This window comes from Mytilus galloprovincialis, chromosome 6 (genome assembly GCF_965363235.1).
Source record: "Mytilus galloprovincialis chromosome 6, xbMytGall1.hap1.1, whole genome shotgun sequence".
NCBI lineage: Eukaryota > Metazoa > Mollusca > Bivalvia > Mytilida > Mytilidae > Mytilus > Mytilus galloprovincialis.
The window spans coordinates 26,540,192-26,552,601 of NC_134843.1; the positions used below are offsets into that span (position 1 = coordinate 26,540,192).

The 12,410-nt window shown below is 31.2% G+C and overlaps 1 protein-coding gene and 1 long non-coding RNA gene across 2 annotated transcripts; both read left to right on the forward strand.

The window, feature by feature from the left end:
- Positions 1-560: 560 nt before the first annotated feature.
- Positions 561-3,969, forward strand: LOC143078550 (glutathione S-transferase kappa 1-like). Its single transcript, XM_076253411.1, has 5 exons — positions 561-667; positions 844-928; positions 2,389-2,489; positions 2,850-2,978; positions 3,913-3,969. The coding sequence occupies exons 2-5, from the start codon at positions 877-879 to the stop codon at positions 3,967-3,969; spliced, it is 339 nt and encodes a 112-aa protein (XP_076109526.1). The 5' UTR covers positions 561-667; positions 844-876.
- Positions 3,970-4,793: 824 nt separating this feature from the next.
- On the forward strand, positions 4,794-8,910 carry LOC143078065 (uncharacterized). The gene is made up of 3 exons (XR_012979030.1): positions 4,794-4,920; positions 5,957-6,050; positions 8,663-8,910. It is a non-coding gene; the product is annotated as an uncharacterized LOC143078065 (long non-coding RNA).
- The last annotated feature ends 3,500 nt before the right edge of the window (positions 8,911-12,410 follow it).

Consider the following 12,410-nt stretch of genomic DNA (forward strand, 5'->3'; position numbering starts at 1 on the left):
AAGAAGAAAATTAAAATCTTAATTTTATCAGTAAAAATATTTTTTGTTAATCTATGGTTCTTAATTTATACATCAAGATGTAAAAGATAGACGAAAGATACCAAAAGGTCATCGACATTTCAAGTGCTTAACATATTTTGATTATATAACTAATATTTTTTGTTCGTATCATGCAAATATCCTTCATTTTATTTTCCATTACTGCATTTTCTGTTAAAGCTTTTCTATTTCCTATTTCTGTTCAAAACTCTACTCACTCTAAATAATTATTTATAATTTCAAAATTGAAATATCGAAGTCCCATCGCAACTGAATTTTAATCTGTTCTTTTCCATCTAGCCCATTTATAGTTCAACTAATTGTACTACGTGAGGTTCAATGTTTAAAGGACAAGATCAACATGATCAGCTAAAAGAATACAATTAAATTAAATATTGTTTATCATGTATACGGACATATTTAATAAAGTATATTCCATAAATTACCGACTCATTGTTGTAATACTTTATATTTATCAAACTATCTTATGTAAATACATAAGGACATCTAAGACTTCGTTATGTACAGGGATTATAAAAAGAAGTTTCAAAATTCAGTCATTCCTGATGTAAAAAGAGTAAATTTATATTATGACATATTATCACCGTATTCATGGTTATGTTTTGAGGTAAGTGATTTGAAAGTTCTGTATTAAGGGTTTTCGGTCGTTTTTGTTTACTGTCTTATACTGTCCTTTTAGGATGTAAAGCTCGAGTCTCAAGAAGAAAACTACAGGGTTTGTAACATACTAACTAGACAAACACAAACAGTACATTTTTAAAAATATTGTTTTCCCTTTTGTAGATTCTGACACGTTACAAGTCCAAATGGAGGAATATGGATCTAAGATTAAAACCGCTTTCACAGGAAGACGTTCTAAAAGGAGCAGGTGAGTTACATAAATCATACATTGTACCAGAAAAACAGACAAAATATTAGATATTTTCAAAATATCTTTTTGTAAGAAATATCTAGAAGAGGAGCAGCTTACCAAAACACCTTACAACCATGACAGACGTATTATGAAACATGCACCATGGTACTTGATAAAACAAAATATCTTGCATTAACATATTTAAGCATAATCATAATCATAACATATATAGATAGAAAAAAACGTGTACACTAACATAAACAAAAAAATGCTTTGATTGAAAATTCAAAACAATAAATTAGTCCATATTTATCAATCTACTTTGAACAACCAAGACTGTTTGCTGTTTCTCTCTTCTTGTGCATATGAAAAGTACGTAATAGAAGATTATTTGCTCTTTCTTTATACCACAAATCAAATGTCTGCACATGCCTTAGTTTTGTTGAAATGTTAACGTTTTATTTATCTGGGAAACTTTGATATAATATAAAAAGAAGGTCTGGATAGGGTTAACAAGATAGAGACCATCGGAGGAACAGTGCAGGATAAAATGAAAAAAAAATTAGAAATAGAAATAAAAACAAGAACTATCTTTAAAAAAGATATCCGACGTATTTAAATTTGAGTATATGTTTAAAACTATCACTTCGATAACCTTCAGAAGCACAATGACTTAATGATGCAGGACCTCTTTAATTAAATCGCCATCTGAATGTAACTACAAGAAGGCAATTGCAGTGCACTGAAAACCTGCATAGTTTGACACAATTTGTCCTTGGTGGCAACGCCCGTTCACTACCTTCATCTTGTGAACAACAATACTCTAACTTTCTAAAAATCAATGAATTACCAACAAAAGTACGTTACAAATTGTTTGGTGAATATTCCGATTATATTTAAATAAGTGATTTACCATTTAAATAACGTTTTCTCTGTTTGTGTTCAGTATTCTCGGTCCTCGTATCTTTCTGTTTACATTCACCAAAAACCCCGCGGAAATCTCACATGTGTAGGTGCGTTCTAAAAGTCATGTACGTTCGTACAACAAAGTTTACATTAAAAATTATATAATTGTCCCGAATAAACAGCTGTCATGGATGCAAAGAGCTATTGGAGAAACAATTATTTTAATAAAAATATAAATCTTTGTAAGATCTAGTTCAAATATTTATAGTTTTTCACTTGCTTTCCATTACGATATAATTAACGAGACGTTTTTTTCAAACACAACCAATTCACCTACCATGACAGCATTTTGTCCAATCACAGAAAGGATTTTCGAGCATGCGTATTCTGTTGCCATAGTTAAGCGTCCTTAAGTTCAAAGGGCACAAACCGAAACTATACCGACTACGTCGGAAAAATGGGCCCCTAAATAGAGAATAGAGAAATGAAGAGCCTCCAACCACCCACTTATAATTATTTAGTCTAAGAATCTGGAATAAAATTAACTGATATTTATTTGTAATTGGTAGGAAATCAGCTTCCAGGCAATGTTCCAATAAAAATGCAGTATATACTACAAGATCTAGCAAGACTAGGAAAGTACCACCAAGTACCCTTCAAAATCCCTGCTGTAAGTTTCTATGATACCAAGGGGAAAATCAAATATAATAAGTTCAATACGAAAATGTAATCACTTAAGGCACCAAAGACAAACAACTGAGAGACAAACAATAATAACAAAACAGGACAAAGTAAATCAAAACAATGCCTTTAATAGCGGCAACTGCGGCGTTGCTAATATAAGTGAAAAACCGGTGAAAAATATTACAATAAGTGCATATTGAATGATTCCAGTATAGTAGATGTCTTTTACTTTTCAAACAAAAACTTAACGTTTTCACTTAAAATATATATATTCTTTAATAAAAAAAATTTGCAAAACATTCAAATCAGTAAAAAGCATGACGTTTAACTATTTTGTTTTAATCAGGATTTGAAAGACGTAATGTATGTGAAAGGATCAAGACCAGCTATGTTATTTATAACGGCAGTTGATATGGAAAACCCAGAATATACAGAAGAACTTTCTCGACAGCTGTGGTTGCGAGTGTGGGGCAAAGTAAGTTATATACAGAAGAACTTTCTCGACAGCTGTGGTTGCGAGTGTGGGGCAAAGTAAGTTATATACAGAAGAACTTTCTCGACAGCTGTGGTTGCGAGTGTGGGGCAAAGTAAGTTGTGGGATTGTCTTGATAAATTAAAACAATAGTAAAGGATTTAGAACCAGTTGTTATCAAAGAGGAACGAATGACGAGAAGACAGTGTACGGAAAAGATATGATTGAGAAGATACGGACAAATAATGAAAGACGTATATGACCACATCCGAAATAGGCGCCAATAAGACAAGTACGATTACAAGGATGAATAATACGGAAGAGAAGGCGTGTGATAGGCTGTATATGACAGCCATAGTGTTCCTCATACAGACCGAGTCAAACTTGTGTATGGTCAAAATTGATCAATAGACACGATTCAGATATGAAAATATATTATATAGTAATTTGTAAAATGCTCGACAATCGAAAAATCCCTAGTGGAACTTTTAACATTTTTACATTAACTATATCAATTTACTAAGTACAAATTTATTAATATCTCTTGGTGTGTTCATTTTTTTCCATTTGTATATTTTCCCTAATTCCTCAACGCTTAATACACAATGAAAATGTGTCCGAATTCTTTAAAACTTCATTTAGCTGGTCTAAGTAAATTGCTGTATAAAGAACAAAAAGAAAACAATGTATTCAAGATAAACGTGAGCTATGTGGTGCATTGACAACTTTAAGAGTATGAAGTAATCCAAACAAAACATTACTTTGCATTTCTTCAGCTAGTTTCATTCGAAAGTAAACACTGAACAATTCCAAAAAAATAAATGTTTAAGAATGGAAATCTAACAAAAAACACGAAACGACAAATACTAGAATATTTCATTGTTTCTTTTGCCAAATGAATTTCAGAAATATAAAAGTTAAGTACGTTTTGTTTTAGGATGAAGGTATAACTACGGATGAAGATATATCACAGGTATGTTTTTTTTTATATTAAACTATTAAACATAAAAAAGGAAAGGCCTTCATAAATATATTTTACTTTAAGTCATGCTTAATAGCCTTCAACCCCTGATACCATTTACAGAGTGGGTTTAGTGATATGAATGCATTATACATCATCCATATTTGAACGATATTTTACGTCAGGCATACATGTACAAACTCAGTTTTTTTCCTGTCAAAACACGACAAATATAGATAGTAGGACACACAGTATTTTCTTGGTACATGTATTAGTGTTTTTCACATGGGAATATAAATTCTGACGAATAGAATACTTATATTCTTTAGTTTATAAGGTAATTTGGGATATAGATTAATTAGACAGCAACTTAAAGAGAGGCGAAAGATATCAGAGGGACGGGACAGTCAAACTCATAGATCGAAAATAAACTGACAACGTCATGGCTAAATCGTACCGAGTCCAAAAATGTTCGGAACAACTACCAGTATTCGGAAATCAAAAGTATGTTGAGTTTTTTTTTATTAGAAAGATCTATATGATAATAGTTATCCAAGTTACCAGGATTGTAATTTAATACACCAGACGTGCGTTTCGTCTACATAAGACTCATTAGTGACGCTCAGATCAAAATATTTATAAAGCCAAACAAGTACATAGTTGAAGAGCATTGAGAACACAAAATTCTAAAAGGTTGCGCCAAATACGGCTAAGGTAATCTATGCCTGGGATAAGAAAATTCTTATTTTTTTCGAAAAATTCAAAGTTTTGTAAACAGGAAATTTATAAAAATTACCATAAAATTTGTTTATTTTCTGCGAACGATTAATTTCTTATTGTACGTTGATTCCATTTGTTAAATTAAAGGCTGCATCAAAGGCTGGAATAAGTAAAGAAATGATTGTTAAATGCTTGAACAAAGCAAAGGAACCTGATGTTTCTGCTCGTTTTAAAGTTTACACAGACGAAGCACTATCACTCGGGGTAAGAAGTCGATATCTAATATTGAATTGCAACGCCCAAAATTCAGCAATACATCGTTTGTAATTGTCTTGATATAAAAACGTTGTTCTCTAAAAAAATTTCTTTGATATGTTATGCATTTGAAGTTGTTTCATGTTAACCTATGCAGTAAGCTACTATTTTCAAACACACTAAAATAGATCACAGTTCTTCCGATATATAGCATGTTGTTGTTTTGAATTATATTATAACTGTTTCCGCTAGCATTGTATTTACTGTCTTATCTGCGATAAAAACGTAGTATATTCTCATATTAAATTTTAAAAATTGCAAGACAAAATATCTTTAGATATAAAAGACGAATATAACACTTTATAAATTCAAAGCGTTTTTTATTGATTTACTTTCCTCGGTAACGCTAAAAAAACACAATTTGTAACAGTTTATGAATGCGTGAAGAGTTTAAACTTTGGCCAAAAAAAAAATGGCAACAGTAGTATACCGCTGTTCGAAATTCAATAATCGAAAAAAAAAAACAAATCCGGGTTACAAAGTAAAACTGAGGGAAACGTATCAAATATAAGAGAACTACGACACAACAGAAACACAACATTAAAATGTAACACACAGAGAAATGAATTATAATATAACAATGGCCATTTTCTTGTCTTGGTACAGGGCATTTTAAGAAAAAAATGGTGGGTTGAACCTGGTTTTGTGGCATGCAAAATCTCCCGCTTTAATGGCTATGTTAATTATAACATTAAAATGACAACATTACATGACAGGACTACAACACAAATAAATGAGAGAAAATATAGGACAGAGAAACAAAAATCAGAGCTGATGATAACATCGCGGACTAGCAGTTCAACAGCAGCAATCCCGACCCAGTGCTAGAAAATGAAAAACACTTTTCAAATGAAAGAATTCCGATGGCACAACCACCGTACTACATGAACACAATAACGTTTAACTGTTTAATTCGTCGAGATGAAAATCTATCCGTACTTGTATATTCGACCGGGGTCTAAATTGTATCACAATGCTTATTCAGGCTTTTGGAACTCCGACTATTGTCATTCATAATAGTGGTAAAAAGGAAATGATATTTGGATCGGATAGATTGGATTTAGTTGCAAACTTTATCGGTAAGTTATACAACTTTGGGGAAGAATAAATAGTAATAAAGTACAAAACTGAACTGTTTATTGACGATTTAAAAAAAAATATGTTTAAAACGATAAGTAAACGAAATAAGTAATAACACTTTATACATCTAGAGTGTACGAACGCTTTTCTGAAAATACCTCCATCAAGGCGCTTTATTTTAAACATTTGAAAGTGAGGGGTGTATAATACGTAGACACATAAGAAGCAACAAATATTAAGGAACATGTAGAGATTAGCGCTTCTTCGATAACACATGCAATAGACAATTTTCAGTTTTATCATACCGGTGTGTCAAGCTATAATAACTTGCATAAAAAGCTCTAATTGAGTCAATTACAGAATTAATTGATAAATTTCTTTTCTCTATTGTGAAATTTCCTCCACACTGTTGAGTACTAGAAGTTGAGTACACAGTATGATAAAATACAACATGTTTGTTATTTAACTAAGGTCACACAAAAAAGAAGGAAAAAAGATAGTCATATCAACACAAATAAACAACACAGAACAAATTGGAATATACAACCTCAATTGTCAGAAAAAGAAGTGTGAGACAGGTATTAACCATGCTCCGTCAAATTGTAAGAAAGAACTCTGATTGAAACAAAACAGTCTTTGATACTGACATCATATAGATTCTTCACTATAGATATATAGCTTCATATTTTGAAAGACATACCAAAAAAAGGAAAAATTGGAGACGGTCAAGAGCTAAACTTTATGACATAAAATTTAATTGTAGCTTTTCATCTATATATCTAGATTACAGTGTACATACACCTTCCAGTTGATACGCTATTCCAGAGCTTGCATGTCCAATCATAATCACCTTGATTGAAGTTGCCTAAAATGAAGATTTTGTTTAAAACCTTCCTATTGTTAATTTTATGGCCATTCCATCGAAAGTTTTACGAGGCATAGATTACCTTAGTCGAATTTGGAACAACTGTTTTTCAATGCTCTTCAACTTTGTACTTGTTCGGCTTTATAATTATTTTGATCTGAGCGTCACTGACGAGTCTTATGTAGACGAAACACGCGTCTGTCGTATAAAATTATAATCCTGGTACCTTTGATAACTATTGACGGATGCCATTATAATTTGTTTCGATGGTTATGAAATAGCTGTGTAACATATGACCACAGATATGTACTGATTGTCATAGACACAATCCTCTGCTCCTATCTTTGATTGAGACATCACCGAGACGATTGATGCCCTATTAGTGGAATCCACCCGATTCATCGGCGATCCATAAACTTTATTAAACAAAGACACAAAATAAGAAACTCATCTTTTGTATTTTCAGTATAAGAAAGGTGTGCATTGAAAGATAACAAAGGGACATTCAAATTCATAAATCGAAAATAAACTGAATAAGGCCGTTAGTTTTCTCGAGCTCGTTTGAATTGTTTTACATTGTCATATCGGTACCTTTTATTGCTACAAGGTCATGTTTTTCTCTGACTTTTTATGACGTCCTTACACTAAATCCATTGAATGTTTGATGTGTACGGATTGATAGTTTAGTCTTAGATGCATGATTTTTTAATAGTTGTTAGTGGCTTTGAACTAGCTGTCAGATAACTGCGAGTACTCTCAGATCTGTTCCTAGTGTCTTTTTGTTGGGATGTACAAGTACCCGGCCACGTCCAATTGTATTTTTGTCCATCTGATGAGTTAAGCCTTGTTCAACTGATTTTTATAGTTCGTTCTTATGTTGTAATGTTATACCACTGTCCCAGGTTAGGGGGAGGGTTGGGATCCCGCTAACCTGTTTAACCCCGCCACTTTATTTATGTATGTGCATGTCCCAAGTCAGGAGCCTGTAATTCAGTGGTTGTCGTTTGTTTATGTGTTACATATTTGTTTTTCGTTCATTTTTTAAAATAAATAAGGCCGTTAGTTTTCTCGTTTGAATTATTTTACATTGTCATATCGGGACCTTTTATAGCTGACTATGCCGTATGGGCTTTGGTCATTGCTGAAGGCCGTACGGTGACCTATAGTTGTTAATGTCTTTGTCATTTTGGTCTCTTGTGGACAGTTGTCTTATTAGAAATCATACCACTTCTTCATTTTTATATTGACAACGACATGGTAAAAGGCAAAAAGAAAACGGCCAGATGACAAACAACAGTATACAAAACACAACTTAGAAAAAAACTCAAGAATGAGCACAACGAAACACAAAAAAATACCGGGGTTGATTGCAGGTGATAAGTCTTTTTCATGTGGTCGCATTCGGTCAAAGGAAGACGTGATTGAGGTTATGACGATGGAAACATATCCAACGTCACCGAAACTCCATAATAAAAAACCAACTCGTCATGACGTCCGTAAAATTATTAAAGGATTGATTTAACTCGACCACGTTGAACTCTTGGTTTAATAGCCTCATTGTGAGCAGCGAACCTCTATCGACGTAATCGCGATAGGAAATGCAATCAAAAAATAGTAAATACATCGTATCGTACAATCATTGTGTTTGAAACAAACTGTATCCAAGAATAATCATAATATTTCTGAACTACCCATTCACGTTAATAACAAGCATTGTTGTTATATTATCGACTTTTTTCTGTTTAGGTGAAACATATGAAGGTCCACTAAATGATCTTTCTAAGATTAAACAGTGAATATGATTGCAGCGAATGAGGAGAATGGAGATATCTTATTAAAGACATGAAGACTATTTCTTATAATCAAACGATCATCTCAACAAATGAAAATGTGAAATCACCAAGCAATTTACTTAATCTTAACATCAAATCAGCTGTTCGTCATCATGATCTTTCCATTCATGGCAAACTATATCTAAAGTAAAGTCATTCTGAAATGAACATCTTTTAATTGTTCGATATACTACCAGTGTTCTAACCCAGGCATAGATAACCTTTGTATTTGGCAAAATCTTTTGGAATGTTTGGTCATCAATGCTCTACAACTTAGTTGGCATTTAAACTTTTTTATGCACGTCTGGCGTACAAAATTTTAAGCCTTGGTGCACGAATCTGATCATGGGTCACATTATGTTACAGAGTATCTGAAAAATAAAAGTCATTCAATCACCAATATTATGGGCTATGTATTTAGCCCAATATCCAAAGTAATTGTTTCCAAATTTATAGAGCTGTAGAAAATATGTATCTTACTTTTATTTAATGTGAAAAATATTTTTTATGTTCATAACCATTGTCCTTATTTGTTCAAAATACCGATACCAGGTCAATTTGAGTAGAATAATTGGTGTGTATACTGTTTACAAGAACAACCTTAACACACTATTATCCACTTTGTAATTTTTTTGGCAAACAGTAATAAATAAAATACATAAAATGTTTGGACACCGTTATGAACAGAAATATTGTTCTCAAATCTATCATTATGTTCCCTGTGTGAATAAACAAACATTTCAATCGCTTTATAGGTGAATTTATTGTATCAAACAATACGAAATTATAGCTTAAGGACTAAACAAAAAGTTACATTCTGTTAATAAAACCATGATTATAGACATTTTTAAAACGTTCATAACAATATTTCAAAACTGTGCTTCCGTCGTTATCATGGTTATGAACAATAACATTTTCCCAAAATTCAAATGAAAGTCGCAAATAGCTAGCAATTTCAACAACTCCTCTTTTAAAGCAACATAAGATTTCTTGGAAATACAACTAATTTATCATTTATTGCTCAAAATCATATCAAAATAATCAAATAATAATCGTTCATAACAACAGACACAAAAATAGTGTGTTTTCAAATTATTAAGGGACGACATCAAAAGATCAATGTAAGATAAAAAACTTAATTCAAATAGTTTGGGGGTGGGGGGTTGAACTGCTGCTAGATGTGGTTATCCGACATTGATTTTTACATATATCTATATGGGTCAATCAATTTTTCCCAAATTAAGTTAAGAGGGGGGTGTGGGGGTCAGTGAAAAAACTATGTGAATTAAGTTTTTTATCCTTCATTGAACTTTTGATGTCGTCCCTAACACTGCTGATATCGAAAATTTAATCTTCATGACAAAAGTTATAAATGTGTGACGTGATAAAATAAAATCAGACATCAAATGTTTTCGATTATGTTTAAAAGAAGCACCATTAATCCATTTTATTTATTAAAAAACAGATTTATAACATTTGTTCATAACTCCAATACTGTAAGCTAGTGTTAGAGTTATGAACGGCATAATTTACTGTATTTAAAGTTTATTATACATCCTAGATTTACAATTTTGACATTAAAATATTATTTAGACTTAAAGAGGATGTTGTATTTTCGATTTCAATGTTGAACAAGTTTCATTTCAAGTTTAAATTTTAATATATGTTTTGTTCAAAACTATGGAAACCATGACCCTTTCCGCCAAGTCGGTATAAAAAACTGAATTTTTGCAAACTGCAAAGACTATAACACTGATAATTACATTACTTTTATTTAATAGTTACTATACTTTGATAAAAAGCTCATTTGACACTGATACTGTTCACAAAAATCTTGAAAATTCATTAAAACTAGCTACTCTTTCTTTTCTTGCGTTCCATACGCAACTATTATCAGCACCCGCAGTGCGCATGCGCTAAATTTGATCGCAATCGATATCGATAAATTTACTATAGATTATTAAAGGAAATATTGAATTTTGGTTAGCTGACAGTAAACAAATATAAATATCTTTTTCATTGGCATCACATTAGAAAATACATTTTCTTAGCTTTCTAATGACATATTTTATAATTGAATCGGGATAGCAGAAGTTACGGCCATTTTCATTTTAAAAAAAGTGGTTCATTCCCTATTACTTCATACAATTCAAAATCAAAAACGTTTGCAAAGGAGTTTTCATATATGATTACATCTTTCACTATTTTTAGAAATAAATTCATTGGCATAAATATATATTCTTTGTTTTATAATCTTTCCAATGATATATATTTGATATTTTAGAAAATTTAATGAATCGGGGCCTTTTTTATCCAAAACTGGAGTTATTGTCATTGTTTGAAGATTGCGAGAAAAATTCTAAGTCCATGGAAGTATTATATTGATATAGTACTTCCATGGTCCTACCAAGTAAATCGCTCGATCAAAAGTCACAAAACAAAGTTTAATCTATTTGCATATAAAATATTTATACATTTAATACAAAGTTTTATATCATGAATTTAAAAATTCAGTAAATAAAGTAAAAGAAGTGTAACTTTTAATTTAAAAGAATTTCTTTTGTCCAGCCGTCAGTTTTCTTTATTTTTGATAATATAAAATCTTTCACTACTACATTAACTCAGACTTTTGGATGTTTTTCGTGAAGCGTATTAAAAAAATTGAAATCCCATCTAAAATGATTTTTTTTTGTTGCAATTTTTTTACATATCTTTTTAAAAGTTTTTTTTTAAATAATTAGGCGGCCGTAACTAAACAATTTTGATACTTAAACATGCTCATCTGATTTACATAGAAGTAATAGATACATATTTTATATATATTATTTTCATGTTCTAAAAAGACCAATTAGTTTTGATGAAACAGGAAAAGTGTCATTATCTTAAATTTTTCAGATGCAGTAACACTTTCAGAAGATCATTTGTAGTAGATGGATTTGGAATGAAATCTTAAACGTCAAATTTTCTTTCATCAATTTTATATATATATATATAATTAATTCTAATTTGTCTCTCTCCTTTTAGAAGTTTCTATCGGGAAATATATTTAATTTTATACTTGAACATTTATGTAAAATTTGTATTAAAAAGGAAACTTATTTTAATTTTTGTATTGTTAAGGTAAAGTTTACGGAGAGCTGTCTCATTGGAACTCATACCAACTCATCCCCGGAAATCTTCTTGCATTTATATTGTACATGTATTTGCAGATTTTTTTATTTTTTTCATTTATCGAATGAATGAGATAGTTGGAATCGTTAAAATTTAGTATTGTACATGCAAACAGATGCCTGCGACCCCTGTTGTTTCGATTAGCATGTTTTCTAAAGATATCCGTGTGAAGTTCACAAATTTCATCATTCATTTGATCACCTGTTGTGAATTTCAGATAACACTGTCAAGTTCAGTCAGTTCCGTGGTTTAAACTTTCCTATACATATCAGTAATATTATTTTCCGGGTAGGGTATTCCCCCCCCCTTTTTTTATATATTATACTCGGAACATTATTGTAAACACTTTTTCTGTGGGACTTTCTTTACGGTTTTAGGAAAATTTGAGAATATCAGTATATAAATTCATTAGTATGTGCTTCGATTGGCTTATATCTATATATAAAAAAGTAATCTAAGACTATATCATTATTGTAAGTGAGAGACCTTTC

Bases quoted from the DNA above. Each gene is read 5' to 3' on its own strand.
- LOC143078550 (XM_076253411.1), top strand. From the start codon at position 877: ATGGATCTAAGATTAAAACCGCTTTCACAGGAAGACGTTCTAAAAGGA. The intron at 929-2,388 runs GTGAGTTACATA...TGTAATTGGTAG, and splicing joins AGACGTTCTAAAAGGAGCAG to GAAATCAGCTTCCAGGCAAT. The intron at 2,490-2,849 runs GTAAGTTTCTAT...TGTTTTAATCAG, and splicing joins TACCCTTCAAAATCCCTGCT to GATTTGAAAGACGTAATGTA.